This window comes from Hippopotamus amphibius, chromosome 12 (genome assembly GCF_030028045.1).
Source record: "Hippopotamus amphibius kiboko isolate mHipAmp2 chromosome 12, mHipAmp2.hap2, whole genome shotgun sequence".
Lineage (NCBI taxonomy): Eukaryota > Metazoa > Chordata > Mammalia > Artiodactyla > Hippopotamidae > Hippopotamus > Hippopotamus amphibius.
In genome coordinates this window covers 15,946,858-15,964,336 of record NC_080197.1, presented here as the reverse complement: position 1 = coordinate 15,964,336, position 17,479 = coordinate 15,946,858, and the positions used below count along the sequence as shown (strand labels likewise).

Below are 17,479 nucleotides of genomic sequence, written 5' to 3'. Positions count from 1 at the left end.
ATGAGCTGGCTCTGTCTCTCTGTAGCCCTTCTCGTCCTCCTGGGCACCCTGGTGGCCACCACCCCAGGGAGTGAAACCAGCAACCAGGCCAAGGGTAAGTCCCTGCTCACCTCTCCTCTACAGGCTTGGGAGGGATGAGGGGAGTCCATGGAAGGGGCTGGGGAACAGGGGTTGGGGGGCTGCTGCCAACCTTCTCTGGATTTCTCCTGGGAAGTTGGGCAGTTTGAACTCCGGGGACAGTTCCTGACTCTCAAAAGGAATCATTATCTTTACAGCTTTGAAAAAAAATTATCCCACCTAACCCTCTCAGACCAGGGACCCCGTCTCTGTGACTCTCTGTTCCTGGTCTCTGCCTTGTTTTCAAACCTCCCTGTAGTGTAATAAAATGATCAATATTTGATCCTTGTTCTGGTTCCTGGCCCAGGCACCCTGGAACCCTTGGAATTTACTGTCTTTTATATGGTAATGAGATGAGTCAAGGAAGGGGACCCAGGATAGCTTCAGGATGGGGCTGGTCTCCAAAAAATCTCATCAGGTGATTAGAGAATTAGAACTTTCAACCCCCAATACTTCTGGGGAGAGGAGAGGGTACTGAGACGGAGTTCAATCATCAATGATTCAATCAATTTGCTGACCTATTGAAACCACAATAAAACCCCTAAACTTTGGGGTTTGGAGAGCATCCAGGGCGGTGAACATTCGAGGTGATGTGAGAGGGGAGTGTCCTGAGAGGGCATGGAGGCTCTGCACCCCTCAACCCCCTTTGCCCTATGCATCTCCTCCATTGGGCTGTCTTTGAGTTTTAACCTTTATAATAAACTGAGGACAGTAAGTAAAGGGCCTTCCTGAGGTCTGTGAGTGGTTCTAATGAATTATTGAACACGGGAGGTGGAGTCATGGAACCTCCAAATTTGTAGCGGGTTGGTCACACCTATGGGTGACCCCGGGACTTGTGGCTGGCGTTTGAAGTGGGGGCTGTCTTGTGGGAGTAAGCCTTCAACCTGTGGGGTCTGCGCTAACTCTGCAAGATGGTGTTAGAAGTGAATTGACTTGTGGGATGCCCGGGTGGCACTGCAGGTTTGGTTGGTGTTGATAGAGACACCACATATTTGCTCACAGGGACAAAACTCGGACTCACTCTTCCCTGTGGTTTGGTGATTGTTGCCCGGGGACAGGGGTGTAATTAGCGTGGGTCCAGCAACTGTTACAAATTACCTGCATTTTAAGAATTCATTGGTAGAATCAGGTATTCTATCAAATGGGATGTGACTTGATAGTATCATGGTGACCTAAGTACAGCTGTGTGTCCCGGGGCAAGTTGTTAATCATATTTCATAACCAGTGATGTCCATTTTCCACCAAGATGTTTTCATATTGGAGACTTAGTCTACCTATCTTTCCCTTCCCGGCCCCAAATATTTAGGTGTCAAATAATGATTATTCCTCTATTATTAAAATTAATCAGAAAAGCCTGGGGCAGCTGAGCTCCTGCTCTGCCTGAGGCAACTGCAGGAAGGGCAAGAAACCTAGCACTGCAATGAGTTTGCTCGTGGGCCCAAGGCTGTTTTATTTTCCAGGATGAAACAATATTAGTCAAAAAAACTCAGTGCCCTTCCCTTGCCCTTGTCTGTCATTTTACTATCGTCTCAAGATAGAGCATGTTAGAGCTAGAGTCATGGTTGTACGGACTTGCCTCATAATTAAATAGACTCTTCACTAACAGCAATTCAAAGATATCCATTCTATTCAATGAACGTACACTTAGAGTGAGCGTAAAATGGGAGGTGGATTCCATTAATAAATATTTGTCAAGTCCCTACAAGCATTGTTCTTTTTTAAAAAGTTATTTATTTTTTTATTTATTGACTGCATTGGGTCTTCGTTGCTGCGCACAGGCTTTCTCTAGTTGCGGTGAGTGGGGGCTACTCTTCATTGTAGTGCGCGGGCGTCTCAGTGCAGTGGCTTCTCTTGTTGTGGAGCACGTGTTCTAGGCGTGCAGGCTTCAGTAGTTGTGGCTTGCGGGCTCTAGAGCGCAGGCTTAGCAGTTGTGGTACACGGGTTTAGTTGCCCTGCGGGCATCTGGGATCTTGTCCTCCCAGAGATCGAACCCGTGTCCCCTGCATTGGCAGGTGGATTCTTCACCACTGCACCACCAGGGAAGACCCAAGCACTGTTCTTAATGTGGGGAAATAGCTGTACACAAAATAGCAAAATAATTTGCCTCCTAGGAGGGAGACAGATCATAGAGAAAGGGGAAAATACGATGCCAGGTCGTCATGAATATATATATATGTATTTTTAATAAATTCATTTAATTGGCTGTGTTGGGTCTTTTTTGCTGTGTGTGGGCTTTCTTTTAGTTGTGGTGAGTGGGGGCTACTCTTCGTTGTGGTGCGCAGGCTCCTCATTGCCGTGGCTTCTCTTGTTGCAGAGCACGAGCTCTAGGCGTGTGGGCTTCAGCAGTTGCAGCACATGGGCTCAATAGTTGTGGCTCACGGGCTCTAAAGCGCAGGCTCAATAGTTGTGGTGCACGGGCTTAGTTACTCCGCAGCATGTGGGATCTTCCTGGAGTAGGGATCAAACCCTTGTCCCCTGCATTGGCAGGCGGATTCTTAACCACTGCGCCACCTAGGAAGCCCTGTGATGAATATTTTGAAGAAAGAGAGTGGTGGGGATAAAGGAGGCTGTGCTCTTTCCATAGACAGGCCAGCACACCCTCTATGATGAGGAAGAGCAGAAGCTTCAGTAAAAAGTGCCTGGTGTGTTTGAGCAGTAGCCAGGACTAGGATGGCTGGAGCTGAGTGCGTGGAAGGGAGGGGATTGAAAGGGGATGAGGCAGAAAGACCATGGGGGAAGGTCGTGAGGTGCGTTGTAGGATAAGAATCAGAATGTGACTCAGAGAGATGAAGGCTTGGTCATGGGAGCAAAGGGATAGGACTCAAGATGTAGAAGTGTCCCTGCGACTGCAGTGTGGAGAGTGGTCTCTAGGGGGCGTAGGGCTGAGACAGAGGCACAGTGAGCAGGCTGCTGTAGTGGTCCAGGGGAGCCATAATGGAGGGTGGACCTATGTTGTTCCCTGCGTCAACACCAGTTCTTCTGAATAACAGGAATGACTTGCTCTGTTGAGAGCTTTTTTTTTTAATATACTTTTTTTAAGCTCTTTATTGGAATATAATTGCTTTACACTCTTGTACCAGCTTATGAGGTACACCAAAGTGAATTAGCTGTATTTATACACATATCCCCTCTCTCCCATGAGTCCCCCCCACCCTCCCCGTCCCGGCCCTCCAAGGCATCACCCATCATCGAGTTGATCTCCCTTTGTTATACAGCATCTGTTGAGAGTTTTATGGAGGCTTCAGCTTCATTACCTGGTCATGATTCATTAGATCATTGGCCATTGGTGATTGTTCAACCTCCAGTCCCTCTACTCTCCCTGAGCGAGGCTGGGGGAGGCCACGGAGGTGGGTGGGAATGAAAGTTCCAACCCTCTGGTCACGCAGTTCCTTCCTGTGGCAACCAGCGCCCATCCTCGGGTTCCTAGGGGCTTCCCAATAGTCACCTCCGTCACATAACAAAAGACAACTTACAGATCTCCTCACTTTGGGAATTCCAGGGGTTTTAGGAGTCTGTATCAGAAGTGGGACCAAGGACAAATATATATTTGTTATAAATCACAATATCAATATTTCTCAATATTCAATTATTCCAGTCCCCATGAGGTAACCAAAGTAAACACACTGGTGAGTTTTCTTCCATGCCTTTCTCCATGACAGCATGATTTCTCACACTTCTTCTTTCGGCTGTGCCATGTGGCTTGTGGGATTTTAGTTCCCTGACCAGGGATTGAACCCAGGGCCCCTGCAGTGGAAGCACAGAGTCTGCCACTGGAATTCTCTTCACACTCTTTTAATAGTGGAAACTTTCAAGCATTCAATTAAGTACTGAGAATAGTATTATAAACCCCATTTCCATCCAGCTTCAGTAATTATCAACATGTGGAGAATATTATTGATGTGGGTCCTCTTCTTTTGTAGATTGTTTTAAAGCTAATCTAAGGCATTATGGCAATTAATCCATAAACACTTCATGAAGAAGATATAATTTTTTACATGGTTACGTATCATGATCACATTGCAACTTTAATAGTAATGTGTTGGAGCACAGGCCCACAAATGACCTTTTCACACTTCACATTCCTGCACCCCAACGTCCTCTATTGCAAATAAGCTGGTTGTTGCTATTGTTGACCTTGTAGGCCAAGCTTTGCTGACCAGCCTCATAACTGACTCAGAGACCCTCCCATCCTTGCAGACCCACTGCCTGCCTTCTGCCTGGAGCCTCCCTACATGGATCCCTGCAAGGCCATGATGATCAGGTATTTCTACAATGCCAACTCTGGGCACTGTGAGGTCTTAAACTGTGGAAGCTGCCATGGGAACAGGAACATCTTCCTCACAGCAGAGGAATCCATGAAGACCAGGGGTGGACATGCGGGGACCCGGGGATAAGAAATGGGGCAGAAGAGGGTGGCAGGGGAAGGACTGGGGAAAGAAGTGGAATTTAGGGTCCACACACCATTCACACCTGCACAGGGTCTTTCCTTCTCGCTGCCTCCCAGGAGACGTGGCTGCAGTGTCCTGGGAAACCACACACTGAGCACATCCTCCACAGGCCAGCTTGGCAGAAGGTCAACCCTAGAATCCCCATCACAATAATCTGAGCCTCCTCACGTGCTCCCCCTTTCTCAGATGGGAACACTGAGTCAGCCATTTACAGAGCAGTTCTGCCGTGCTCCTGAGGGCCCCACCTAGGCTTGGAAAACTCATTTCCTTCTTGTTGGTCATACTGGTCCTGGGAGGACTCTGACTGCTCATTTCTGGGAAAGTCTAGGACCTGTCAGGGTGTACAGTGTCCAAGTCTGGGGCTTCAGAGATGTCATTCAGCCTGTTCTTTTCTTTTTGCAGAGGACATGCGAACTGAGCTCCTGCAAGATGCTGAAGTCCGAGGAGGACCCACGCAGGGCTGGGCTGTGGCTTCTTGTGAAACAGTTTGATCTGTTCTGAGTCCTTCTCAACCCTCCCCCCTCAGCAGAACCTGCCTCTTTCCTTCCCCCCATGGGTCTACTTGCCTTAGTTCTGTCTCATCCAGTGGGTTCTAAGCACCGTGCAAGCAAGTCTCCCCTTTATTCCTGGCTCTTAGCCCAGTTCCTGGCACCAAGGAGACAGTCTATAAATATTAGAGGAAGGAAGGAAGGAATGCAGGAGCACATTGCTCACGACTGGAGTGACTACAGGGCCTGGGATTTGAAGCAAGTATTCTGGTCTTAACCCTCATCCTCACTGCATCCTCGCCTTCCTCCCCTTCCCCACCATCACCGCTCTCCTTGTGGTATCATTGGTATAACTTCTGGAATCTAGTTCTGAGAATCAGTGATGGTGAGGTCTTTTCATTAAAGAAGTCCCTTTCCCCCACCACGATGCTGCACATTTTCCTGTCTGTCATTGCAAACTCTATGTCCTTATAATCAATAAATTAATTTTCCAATTAAGCTAACTTGCATGGAATCTGTTTTTTGTAACTAAGAACCTTACCCGACACGGTCCATAGAGATCGTGGTCCTTCTCAGTCTGCAGAGCAGCAGGAACCTCCCCTTTTCCTGTCCTCACACTGGGCCCTACCAGGTATGGGAAGAAGACCTATTACAATACCATCTACCTCTTAATGGCCACCCTAAGATACAAAAAAATCTGGGAGACAGACACCTGAACATGAAATCTTTCGTTCTTTACTTCTTGGGCCAGGTCAAATTTTGGAGCAGGTTGTTCTCTTGGACTCTCAGAAGGAGAAAAGAAGAAGCATGTGGCTCAGTTGTCCATTTTTCCAAGGAATATCCTTCCCCGAGGTCATTTGTATAGAAAGGGGGCCTCTAAGTTCTGTTAAAGAGGGGCAGCTTCCGTTTCTGTGAGACTGGCCATGTGTCAAGCTCTGTGCTTGTCATTTTCCCCAAAGTATTTGTTTTAATTGTCCTAATGATCCCTGCAAGGGAGGAAATGGGAGCACGGCGATGTACGTTAGCTGGAGGATTAGCCTCCTGGGGCTAAGGTGGGTGCTGAGGTGGAGGCCCTGGCTGTCACCTGAAGAGGTTAAGGCCAGCCTCCCAGAAGAGGTGATGTCTGAGCTGAGTTTGGAAGGGTGAGTTGGATTCTATCAGGTAGAGAGAAGAGGGCAAACAGGAGCTTTGGGGCAAAACAAAGAGGTGGAGACAAGAACAGAGATTCTAGGCTGTCCATTTCCCAGGTCGGAGTCTGTGTTGGTTTCCAAGCAGACTTTGAACATCACGAGGAGACCTCAACTTGTTCCTCAAAGTCCACCCAACTCTGAATACAATGAACCTGGGAGTCCTCTGTACAGAGTAGGGGAAGGGAAATTACCTAGGAGGGGTGGGGAACTGCCTCATTTACCCGAGAACCCTGGCCCTACAGCTTGAGTTTCCTTCTCCCTCTGCTCGTCCCATCTCCTGGGGGGAGTGAGGCAGCTGCCTCTATCATCTCTAAGAAACAGACCCATCATTGCTGAGTGATGTGAGTGTGTAGATGCATCAATGGAAGAGATTTAGGTTTTGGAAAAAAATTAGAGAAGGCCTCTGAATAATTAAATGTTAAAATTTCACAGAAGATAGTCAGCCAACCAGCCTCAGTTTTTTTTTTTTTTAACCTCCACCTAGGGGAGCTCATTTTCTCTTGGGCAGCAGGTGCCAGCTGGTAGCATTCATGAATAGAACACTCTTCTGCCCCACTGAACCAACAAGAGCCCCTCTCCAGTTTTGCTTTCCCCAGTAGGTCATGAGCTGTGGCCTCAAATACTGTGGAAATAAGAACAGCTAAGTGAGGGTGGCTGAGAGGAGGGGCTAAATGTAGGTGGCGGGCAGGACTCTAAGGCTCATGGAGGTATTTCCGAGGGTGCACCACACTTCAAGTTCATTATTAGATCTTCCTAGTTGCAAGGCATTGTGGGAGTGACTTGTTTAGAATCCACTGGGTTCTCAGTCAAAAGGAGGTCCCTGCTCTCCTAAGTAGAGCCACTTTGACAATATTTTCACGTTCCTGCCTCTAGGAAAAGGTGAGCTGGAGAGACCTTTGGAGAACTGAATCTAACTGTGTCACTACAGATAAGGAAATTGATGCATAGAGACTCACATAGCAGGGTCGTTAAACATGAGAAAATAGAAAAAGCTGGTTCCATCACTTACTACCTTGTCGTCTTGGGAATATCTCTCCAAATCTTTGAGTTTCTCTTTCCTTTTTTACAAAAAGGATGATTATACCTGTCAATGTCGCCAGCCACAGACCCCCAGAAACACTCCTCTTCCTAGTTGAACCAGTTGGGTTCATTACTTTCTGTAGCAGGGAGAACACTCATCTCGGGGAACCACATAGCATCTCATCAAGAGGATGTTCGAAAGGACTTAAAGTATGTGGTATGGTTAGGTGATTTTGAGGTAGGTTTCAGGAAGCTGGCTTTGCTTTGGATGGATGCTGTCAGGAAGTGGGGCTGTTCTTTCACTGTGTATCTTAATGTTAACTCTAAAAAGGAAAGAGTAGATAGAGGTTAGAGCTGTGCTTGGTAAAGCAGCATCAGTCACTCATGTTAAGCAGGAAAGGGGAGTGCTTGGTCATTTTGGTGGCTTGTTAATTTAGCTTGTTTTGTCTGTGTTCAAACATAATTGCAGGGTGTCTGTTTTTTTGTGTTAATAAATCATGAACACAGAATGACTTTGTCTGATATTGACATCCTATAAAATTGTTTATGTTCAGCAGGAGACATAAGGCCAACCGTGGTGCCAGGTTAGCTCCTGGAAATCAGGGGCTGCTTTTCTCTTTTCATAACTTTTCACAGAATTACAGTGCGAACTAAAAGGATATGATATTTGTAAAATGCTTTGAACAAATGCCTGGCAGAGTAACCCCTCTTTGAATGGCAGCTCTGATAACCTTTATAATAATACTATTAACAAATACATTATTTTATTATTATTATTATTATTATTATTATTATTAATTTATAACAGTTTAAGGCAAAAGGACCTGGTACTATTTAGAAGAGTTCAGCTTTAATAGCACTGAGTGTTGCTGTGAGATCTTGAGTAAGTAGCTTCACCTCTCTGAGCCACAGTCTTTTGAAGAAGAGGGTGATGGTATCTGCCCTAAGAAATTCATCGGTTTGTATATATTTTTTCTCTTTTTCTTTTTTTATGGCACAAGGGGTTACCACGACATGTGGGATCTTCGTGGAGCAGGGATTGAACCCATGTCCCCTGCATTGGCAGGCAGATTCTTAACTACTGTGCCACCTAGGAAGTCCCATGGGTGTGTATTTTTGAGGACCATGTTGATTATGGTGCTAAAATGCTTTGAATACCACAGACCAAAGCACTTGGTTAAAAGCACATAGACTTTTAGTTTTCTGGATTCCTGACTCCTGTTTAAATGTGCCATCTACTGCGTTAAAGAAAGAAATAGATAGCATTTTGTTTGTAGTGTCACCTTTCATAAGTCCCCTCAGGAGGTTCCTCAGTGCCAAAGGAGTGTCGCTGTCTGTTTCCTGAAACGGTCCTTTTCTTCCTCAGAGGTCACCTAAAGCCCTCTTTCTTCAGTGATAGGTCTCACCCAGTTCCAGTCCCTGGCCTACCCCTTCCTGCCCCTTATTTGACCCTTTGCTCTCTCAAAAATGTAGGTGGGTTGGAGGCTTCTGCTGGTTCTTTGGGATCAACCATTAGGAATCACACCTTAAGGAAGGCCCTTCCTGCCCCCTGGTGGCAGCAGTGGGACCTGGTGGGACTCTGAAAGCTTTGCAGGGGAAGGGAGGGCAACCAGGGCCAGAGACAGAGATTTCCTGGGAGATTGAGATTTGGGGCCATCAGACAGGAGGCGGGCATCCTCTGAGACTAGGACTCTGGTCCCCCACTGCCCATCCACCTCCCAGGCGCGGGAACAGAGAAATCAGGCGTGTGCCCCACGTGAGAGGCGGATGTGAACTGCATGCAGGAGTGCCTCTCAGATGGGGAATGTGCGGACAACCTCACGTGCTGCCAGATCGGCTTCGCCACTGTCTGCCAGGTGCCCCATGGTAACCCCAGGGGCCTCTACCAGGCACGACGGGAGAGGGTACTGGTAGGAGACAGGAGTGCCTGGTTCGAAGAAGTGGGGTGCTCCTAACTCGGGGACAGCTGGCCAGGTGGAAGCAGATGGAAGCAGCTCAGCCAAGGCACTCCCTCCCGTGACCTTGGGAAGACAAAATCATCTGAAGCGCAGCCGGGGGAAGGGAGGCTCCTGCACCTGGCTGGATTCAATACTCTGGTGCATGTCTTTGCTGCTGGGACACAATGTGGGCTTTGTGGCCTGAGGTCTGGGCACCTGGTCTGAAGATTCCTCCCTGTGGGCCAGAGTCATAGGGCAGCCAGGGGCTGCTGAGGGGACAGGCTCCCAAGACCTAGGACACCCGTCCCACTCCTGGGACGTCCCTCCCCTGGGCCTCCCCCCGCCCTGGGAGAGTACTCGGGGCCCACGGCCTGGCCTGGCAAGAATCCCCGAATTCCTCCATTGAGGCAGAAAGAGACTTTACAGATTTAGGAGAGTGCCCAGGCCATCTTAGAGATGAGGAGTGAGCATCTGAGAGAGAAAGACTGTTGCCCAAGAGCACGCCGCCATCCCTGGGCAGCAGTCACAAGAGGGTTCCTTTTTGCCTGAGTGGTTTGAAGAAAGTCAGGACCCCTCCCTGAGCACCCCTCCCCCTTCCTCCCCTTTAACACCCTCTCTTCCACTCTGAGGGCTGAGTGAGAGAAAGCCTGTGACGCTTGCCTGGCATAAAAAACACTTGCTGGAGCTCAAGACTGTCCCGCAGGGGCTCCCACGGGGACAAGAAGCAGCTTTAGACTGCGCGGAATCTGAGCTTCTCATTTTGCAGAGGGAAAAACTGAGGGTTAGAAGCAGAGATATGACTTGTCCCAAAGTGTTGGGATCACTTGTCTTTACCCAGAATCCAGTCCCTGTGATGCTCCCTCCTTGTGATTTGTCTGAAGATGCTCCTAGGTTCTGGAAAGGTTTGTAATTAGAGACTCAGACACTCATGAACAGGGAGCTGGGAGGTGGAGGAAGGACAAGCCCCATCAAGGGGCTTCTGGGCCTGGAGGCCTCTAACCTGGACCAGAGGGAGGAGGACCAGAAGAGGAGGACATTGGGAGAGAAAGATGGACAAATGAGAGAGGAGGGGAGGAGAAAAGAGGAGTCTCTGCTGTGAGGGATAGTCTCTATTGTTCCCTGGTCTCAGATGGACAGACTGAGGCAGGAAGAGGGGCAGGGCCAGAGGGTCTCCTCCACTAGAATCCTAGTGGTGCCACCTGCTAGTGGTGGGTCTCAGCAAGTTGCTTTACTTCTCTGAACCTCTGCTTTCTGGTTGGCAAAATGGGATGAGAATTCTAGAAGTTGTAGGATTGACATGAGGCTAAGTGAAATCATGCATGTGAAATGTCTCAAGAGAGAGCAGACCCTCCACACACAATGGTTTGTTTTGTGAGTACCCTTCTCCCTCTGAGGGATTCTCCATCTCTGGCCCTGGTGCCCCCTTACAGCCTTCAGAGAGCCCCACCTCTAGGCATGGGGTCCCTGCACCCCACACAGGAGTGACCTAACCCTTGACCTCAGAGCCCTCAGTCCTTAAGGGACTCTGCATAGCTGAGTGTCTAGGAGCTTCTGATGTCCAAGCAGAGGTCCCCCCTCTGGCCACTGAGTCTCCACCCCCAGCACAGAGCTTCCCTCCAAATGCCTTCAGTGGTCTCCCCACCTCCAGCACATTGGACCCCATACCCGAAGCTCCAAGGGTCCAAAATTTATTCACCACGGGTCTTCCCACTCTGGCCCTGGGGACGCTCAGCTCTGTGTTCCCAGAGCTAAGCCTCTGCCAGACTCAGCCAGGCTGCTACCTGCCCCCCTCACTTGGGACCTGGGGGGAGGCCCAGCAGCAGACTAAGGAGGAGGCCAGCGGCCAGGGGACCAGGGCTGCACGTAGGCATAGTGCTTGCTTGGGTGGGTGCAGGAGTGAGGGGCTGCCCAGGTGGGGGTTTAACTGTGTGCCTTGGGGATGGGGGGTGGGGGTGTAGCCGTGAGGGGCAGCTCTGAGTCAGCTTGAGTAGAGGGCTCAGCAGAAAAGGCAGGCAGGCCGGCTGTCACCTCACGTCATTTCACAATACCCTGGGATCAGGTGTCACTCTGGCCTCCGTGGGAACCAGGAACCTAAGCTGTTTCCAGGCCGGGTGCAGCTCGACCAGCTACCGCTGGACCCTTGTCCACTCCTCCCTCCCCACCTCCCTCCTGGGGCCTGTGGGCAGGGCAGCAGGAGGCCAAGGGCTAGACCCAGGATTCTGGCTTTCCCATTCCAAGACTGAGAAGGTCCTACCCAAGTCCCATTCGAAGGTGTAGAGAAAAGGTTTGATTTCAGGTCTAACCCTTCAAGCTCTTGTTTTTTCCCTTCCATCACATATATTGCCCAGGTGTCTTCTTCATGACACATCTAGGGCACACAGTTGGTGTAGAGAAAGTAATTAAAGGAGCCCTCGGCACTGGTCTTGGGGTGAAGGGTCTGGGTTTGACTCTCACCTCTACCACTTCCCAGCTGAGGGACCTTGAATGAATCACTTCCCTGTTCTGAGCTCCCATGTTGTCACCTACGAAGTTCTGTGAGTGGTGGGCTTCCCTGGGTGGCACAGTGGTTGAGACTTCAAGCTCCCCATGCAGGGGGCCCGGGTTTGATCCTTGGTCAGGGAACTAGATCCCACATGCATGCTGCAACTAAGAGTTCACATGCCACAACTAAGGAGCTGGTGAGCTGCAACTAAGGCCTGGTGCAACTAACTAACTAACTAACTAAACAAAAGAAATATTAAAAAAAAATCTGTGAGTGGTCTAAAAATGGTATCTACTGTTAGTAAGGAGGCTGATGAGTACATACCAAGCTTTAACATGCAGGCTGGTAATGCCAAAACACAGTTACCCAGCAAGAAATGCCTTCAAACTTACTTCCAGATCCAAAATCTGAGGTCTGGGGACTTCCCTGGTAGTCCAGTGGGTAAGATTCTGTGCTCCCAATGCACGGTGCTCAGGTTCGATCCCTGGTTGGGGTGCCAGATCCCACATGTATGCCGCAACTAAGAGTCCTCATGCTACAACTAAGAAGCCTGCATGACACAACTGAGACCCGGCTCAGCCAAAATAAATAAACATTAAAAACAACCAACCAACCAACCAAACAAAAAACACAAAACCTGAGGTCTGTAAGCCCCAGGAGGCCTTTGCTTCTGGAGGGCAGAAGGGGTCAGGGGCAGTGACCATTGGGATGACAGGTGAGTAGGGCTTGGTGACAGAAGTACATCCAGCCACTGTCCCCACAGATGGACCCAGGTAAAAGAGGCTGAGAATACCTCCCCCACGTCCCATGTCCAGCCTGGGGACTGGAGACAGGTCCTTGTTGGGAGGGGCCAGGGCTGTTTACTCTGAGCACAGAGAACAGTCAACAGCCATGATGCAGGAGGCAGGTGGGGGCACAGCCCAGGGCAGCTTCTGGAACTCAGTCTAAGGCAGCAGAGGACACTTTGATGAGCAGCTGATTTTAGCCTGTGGTCCCAGCTGCCTACTGGACCTTCAGCCTCGGGCACTGCTGCCCACAGCTTTCTTCTGGCACCTAGCCAGCTCCCCAAGCCAGGAAACTGCCTGATCTCACCCCTTCCCAGTCCTCTTGGGCTCCCCTGCTGATTTGCAGGAATGTGGATTATCTGAAGCCAAGGCGATGGGGTGGGGCACATGGGTGGAGGATAAAGTTTTTGCTTAAGTGTTCTACAGGCGCCATGGACTCAACGATGACCAAACTGAACTCTTCCTCTTTCCTGCAAGGACTTGCTTCCCCTCCCTTCTCCCAGGAAGCTGACTGCTGTCCGTGCTTTTTCCTTTTCCACACCCCCAGGAGCAATCTCATAGCAAAACCTATTGGTTGTTCCTCCTCACGGTCTTCTCTGCAGTCTCTGCTCTCTGCTGAGTCCAGACCCCTACTGTCTCCTCTCTGGACACTTGTCACCATCCCACTGCCTCAACCCCGCCCTCCTCTCCATCCTCCACCAGCTTCTCCTAAGATGTCCGGGTCCTTCCTCTGGCTTCGGATAAAGCCCCAAACTCGTCTCACAAGGCTCCTCAGGTCTGGTCCCCACATCTATACCCAGTACCATATCATCCCATCCTCCCACTCATCCTCACACACCTTCTCCTCCTCCTCATCCATCTCTTGCTTTTCCATCTGCTGAGAACACTTTCCCCATCTTCCTTCCAGGACTCTTACTCATCCCTCAGGACTCAGCTGAAAGTTCACTTCCTCAGGGAGTCCCTCCATCCAACTCCCACCACCTCCACACTTGTCCAGTACCCTGCTAACTCTCCATACCCTGTGCTTCCTTCTCAATAAAGTGACCACGTTTCTCATTTGTACATTATCTCAGCATTTCCTGCTGGAAAATGGACTACAGGAGAGAATAGACTGTGTCAGCCTTGTGTACTTCAGTAGCTGAATAGATATTTTAAATCAATTATTAATATTAAATTATGATTATAAACCCACGTCGTGTATGCACAACAACAGCAATAGCCTTTAAAGTCAGCTACCAAAAGACTTCAATACTCTTGCCTCTCAGAGAAGGGAGTGTGTGCAGGTTCAGGTGGAGGTTGCACTTCCTCATGCTGCCACCAGGGGGCAGGCAGGGCCTTCCTTAAAGTGTGGTTCCTAATGGCTGAGGAACAGGTGACCTCTTCCCAAGGAGAATCAGCAGAAGCCCCCAACCCCACCTACATTTTTGAGACCCCAGAGCGTCAAACAAAGGGCAGGATGGGGTGGGCAAGGACCTGGGACGGGGTGAGACCTATCACTGAAGCAAAAGGGCTTTAGGTGTCCTCTGAGGAAGAAAGGGACTATTTCAGGAAACAGTGACACTCCTTGGGCACTGAGGAACTAACTTCCTGAGGGGGCTTATGAAAGGTGACATACAAAAAAAATGCTATTTGTTCTTTTTTTTTTTCTTTTCTTTTCTTTTGTTTTAGAAGGAAAAAGTCAGAATCATTGGACAGGTTTATTGAAGATGAGAAGTTTTCTCACAATCCAAATGGCTTCTGGTACAGACTTCTGTGTGACATCTCTCCGACCACAAGGCGTCACCTCTAAACCAGGACAGAGAAATTTCTATTCATTCTGGAATATAATTCAGCATTAAGCTGCTGCCACACGTAGACTCCAGTTGGATACAGACCAAGCTCTCTGGAATGCCTGTTTGCACACTTGGCCTTCACAGAACATTTCCAGGTGGAGTTGGTCTCCTTCAATCCAATGAATCCAGCCTCTGTTCTTTTCCCCCTTCTGCACATAGGTGAGTTGGTCATCGTCCCAGGTGACCAAGCTCTTGCATTTCCTATTATCCAGGCCTTTATTGTCCTCATCAAATTCTTCTCCAACTTTAAATGTCACAAGGTAGTTCCTGAAGCTGCTGGTCATGTGGATGGTAAAAGAATCCCCATTCTGCTCAGTCACTTTCTGTGGCTTCAGCAGCTTGGCTATCTTACGAGTGGCAAAGTCAATATCTAGGGCCAGCACGTAGCCCTCGACGTTGTCGCTGCTGAGCAGGTTCCAGGTGCTGCTGAGGTCGGCGGGCATGGCAGGGCTGGGGGTGGCACTCTGTTTCTTTTTTTTTTTCTTCCCCTGTTCCTTTTTTAAATACAGTGGACAGCACATTTTAAAAGCAGCCAGGGGAACGTCCCTGGTGGTCCAGTGGTCAAGACTTTGCCTTCCAATGCAGAGGGTGCGGGTTCAACCCCTGTTTGGGGAGCTAAGATCCCACATGCCTCAGGGCCAAAAAACTAAGACAGAAGCAATATTGTAACAAATTCAATAAAGACTTTAAAAATGGTCCACATCAAAAAAAAAAATCTAAAAAAAACAAACAACAATGAAAAGAGCAGCCGGGAACCAAGGAAACTAGTACTCCATGTGCTTTTAAAAGTGGGTTGGTATACATGCACAAAAATAAACTCAAATGGCTTAAAGACTTAAACATAAGACATGACACCATAAAACTCCTAGAAGAGAGCATAGGCAAAACATTCTCTGACATAAATCATACAAATGATTGCCTCCCAAGGCTATAGAAATAAAACCAAAAAAATAAACAAAAGGGAACTAATCAAACTTACAAGGTTTTGCATAGCAAAGGAAACCATGAAAAACCCCAAGCAAATGAAAAGACAACCTACAGAATGGGAGAAAATATTTGCAAATGATGCAACAGTCAAAGGCTTAATCTCCAAAATATACAAACAACTCGTACACTCAACAACAACAACAAAACAAACAATCCAATCAAAAAATGGGCAGAAGACCTTAATAGACATTTCTCCAAAGAAGACAAATGGCCAGTAGGCACATGAAAAGATGCTCAATGTCACTAATTATTAGAGAAGTACAAATCAAAACTGTAATGAGGTACCACCTCACACCAGTCAAAATGGCCTTCATTAAAAAAGTCTACAAATAACAAATGCTGGAGAGGCTGTGGAGAAAAGGGAACCCTCCTACACTCCTGGTGGGAATGTAAGTTGGTACAGCCACTCTGGAAAAGAGTATGGAGGTTCCTTAAAAAACTAAAAATAAAATTACCATATGACCCAGCAATCCCACTCCTGGGAATATACCTGGACAAAACTATAATTCTAAAAAATAGATGCACCCCTGTGTTCATAGCAGCACTATTCACAATAGCCAAAACATGGAAACAACCTAAATGTTCATTGACAGATAAATGGATAAAGAAGATGTGGCATACATATACAATGGAATATTACTCAGCCATAAAAAGAATGAAATAATGCCATTTGCAGCAACGTGGATGCAACTAGAGATTATCATACGAAGTGAAGTAAGAAAAATACAAATATCATATGATATCACTTACATGTGGAATCTAAAATACGACACAAATGAACCTATCTACAAAACAGAAACAGACTCACAGACAGAGAGAACAGACTTGTGGTTGCCAAGGGGGAGAGGTGGTGGGGGAGGGATAGACTGGGAGTTTGGGATTAGCAGATGCAAACTATTACATTTAGAATGGATAAACAACAAACAAAGTGCTAATGTGTAGCACAGGGAACTATATTATATCCTGTGATAAACCGTAATGGAAAAGAATATAAAAAAAGAATGTGTATATGTGTATGACTGAGTCACTTTGCTGTACAGCAGAGATTGGCACAACATTGTAAATCAGTCATACTTAAATTTTTTTAAAAAAGTGGGTTGCTCTGAAGTGTTCGAAGAACTTCAACACCATGATCAACGTAGTTCTCAAAATAGTCATGTTTTTCTTTTTTATTTCTTTTTTTTGAGTTAAAAATTATTTATTTATTATTAACTAATTTGAGTTTTTGGCTGTGTTGGGTCTTCATTGCTGCACGAGGGATTTCTCCAGTTGCAGAGAGCGGCCGTTACTCTTTATTGCGGTGTGCAGTCTTCTCATTGTGGTGGCTTCTCTTGTTGCGGAGCATGGGCTCTAGGCTTGTGGGCTTCAGTAGTTGTGGCACTCAGGCTTAATAGTTCTGGCTCTCGGGCTCTAGAGCGCAGGCTCAGTAGTTGTGGTGCTTGTGCTTAGTTGCTCCATGGCATGTGGGATCTTCCTGAACCAGGGATCAAACCCGTGTCCCCTGCATTTGCAGGTGGATTCTTAACCACTGGGCCACCAGAGAAGTCCCTACCTGTGTTTTTCTTAAGGCAGATACCAGCACCGTACTTTGCAAAGAAAGAAACTGTGGCTCAGAGAGGTGAAGGGACTTGCCCAAGATCACACAGCAACATCCACACCTACTGAAGTCAAATTTTTCTAATTAGTAATGAGTCCTTTTCCATTAAACTGTTATAAAATAATTAATATATTAAATTGTTACAATTTGCAACTTATATACTAATATTACTGTTATCAGAACAGTCATTCATTGAGGACTTAGTCTTAACACTTGTGTAAAGCATTTTACAAGTATTATATCCCCTTCATTCTCTGAGATTGATAGAGAAAAAGAAAAGCAAACTCTGATTCTGGGGGCTGACCTGGCACCACTGCTAGCCTTAAGTTCTCTTGCTGAATGTAAACATTTCATAAGACAGCAACATCAAACAAGGCCATTCTGGGACCATGATATGTCATGACAAAAATAGGACACTCTGTAATCATATTTAAACACAGACAAAAGCAGTTAAATTATATAAGCCAGCAAAATGACCAAGCACCATTTTATTCTACCTTATATGAGTGACTGATGCTGCTTTACCAAGTACAGCTCTAACCTCTGTTGAGCCTTCCCTAGTTAGAGTTAAGATAAAGATACACATTCAGGACTTC

At 47.6% G+C, this 17,479-nt stretch overlaps 2 protein-coding genes across 2 annotated transcripts; one reads left to right on the top strand and one right to left on the bottom strand.

Annotated features, from left to right (window-relative positions):
• Window positions 1–4,511, top strand: LOC130833919 (spleen trypsin inhibitor I-like). The gene is made up of 2 exons (XM_057704045.1): window positions 1–94; window positions 4,315–4,511. Exons 1-2 carry the CDS (start codon window positions 1–3, stop codon window positions 4,509–4,511), a joined length of 291 nt encoding a protein of 96 aa, XP_057560028.1.
• Window positions 4,512–14,301: 9,790 nt separating this feature from the next.
• On the bottom strand, window positions 14,302–14,742 carry LOC130833918 (retinoid-binding protein 7-like). The gene has a single exon (XM_057704044.1). The coding sequence runs from the start codon at window positions 14,740–14,742 to the stop codon at window positions 14,302–14,304; it is 441 nt and encodes a 146-aa protein (XP_057560027.1).
• Window positions 14,743–17,479: the final 2,737 nt, after the last annotated feature.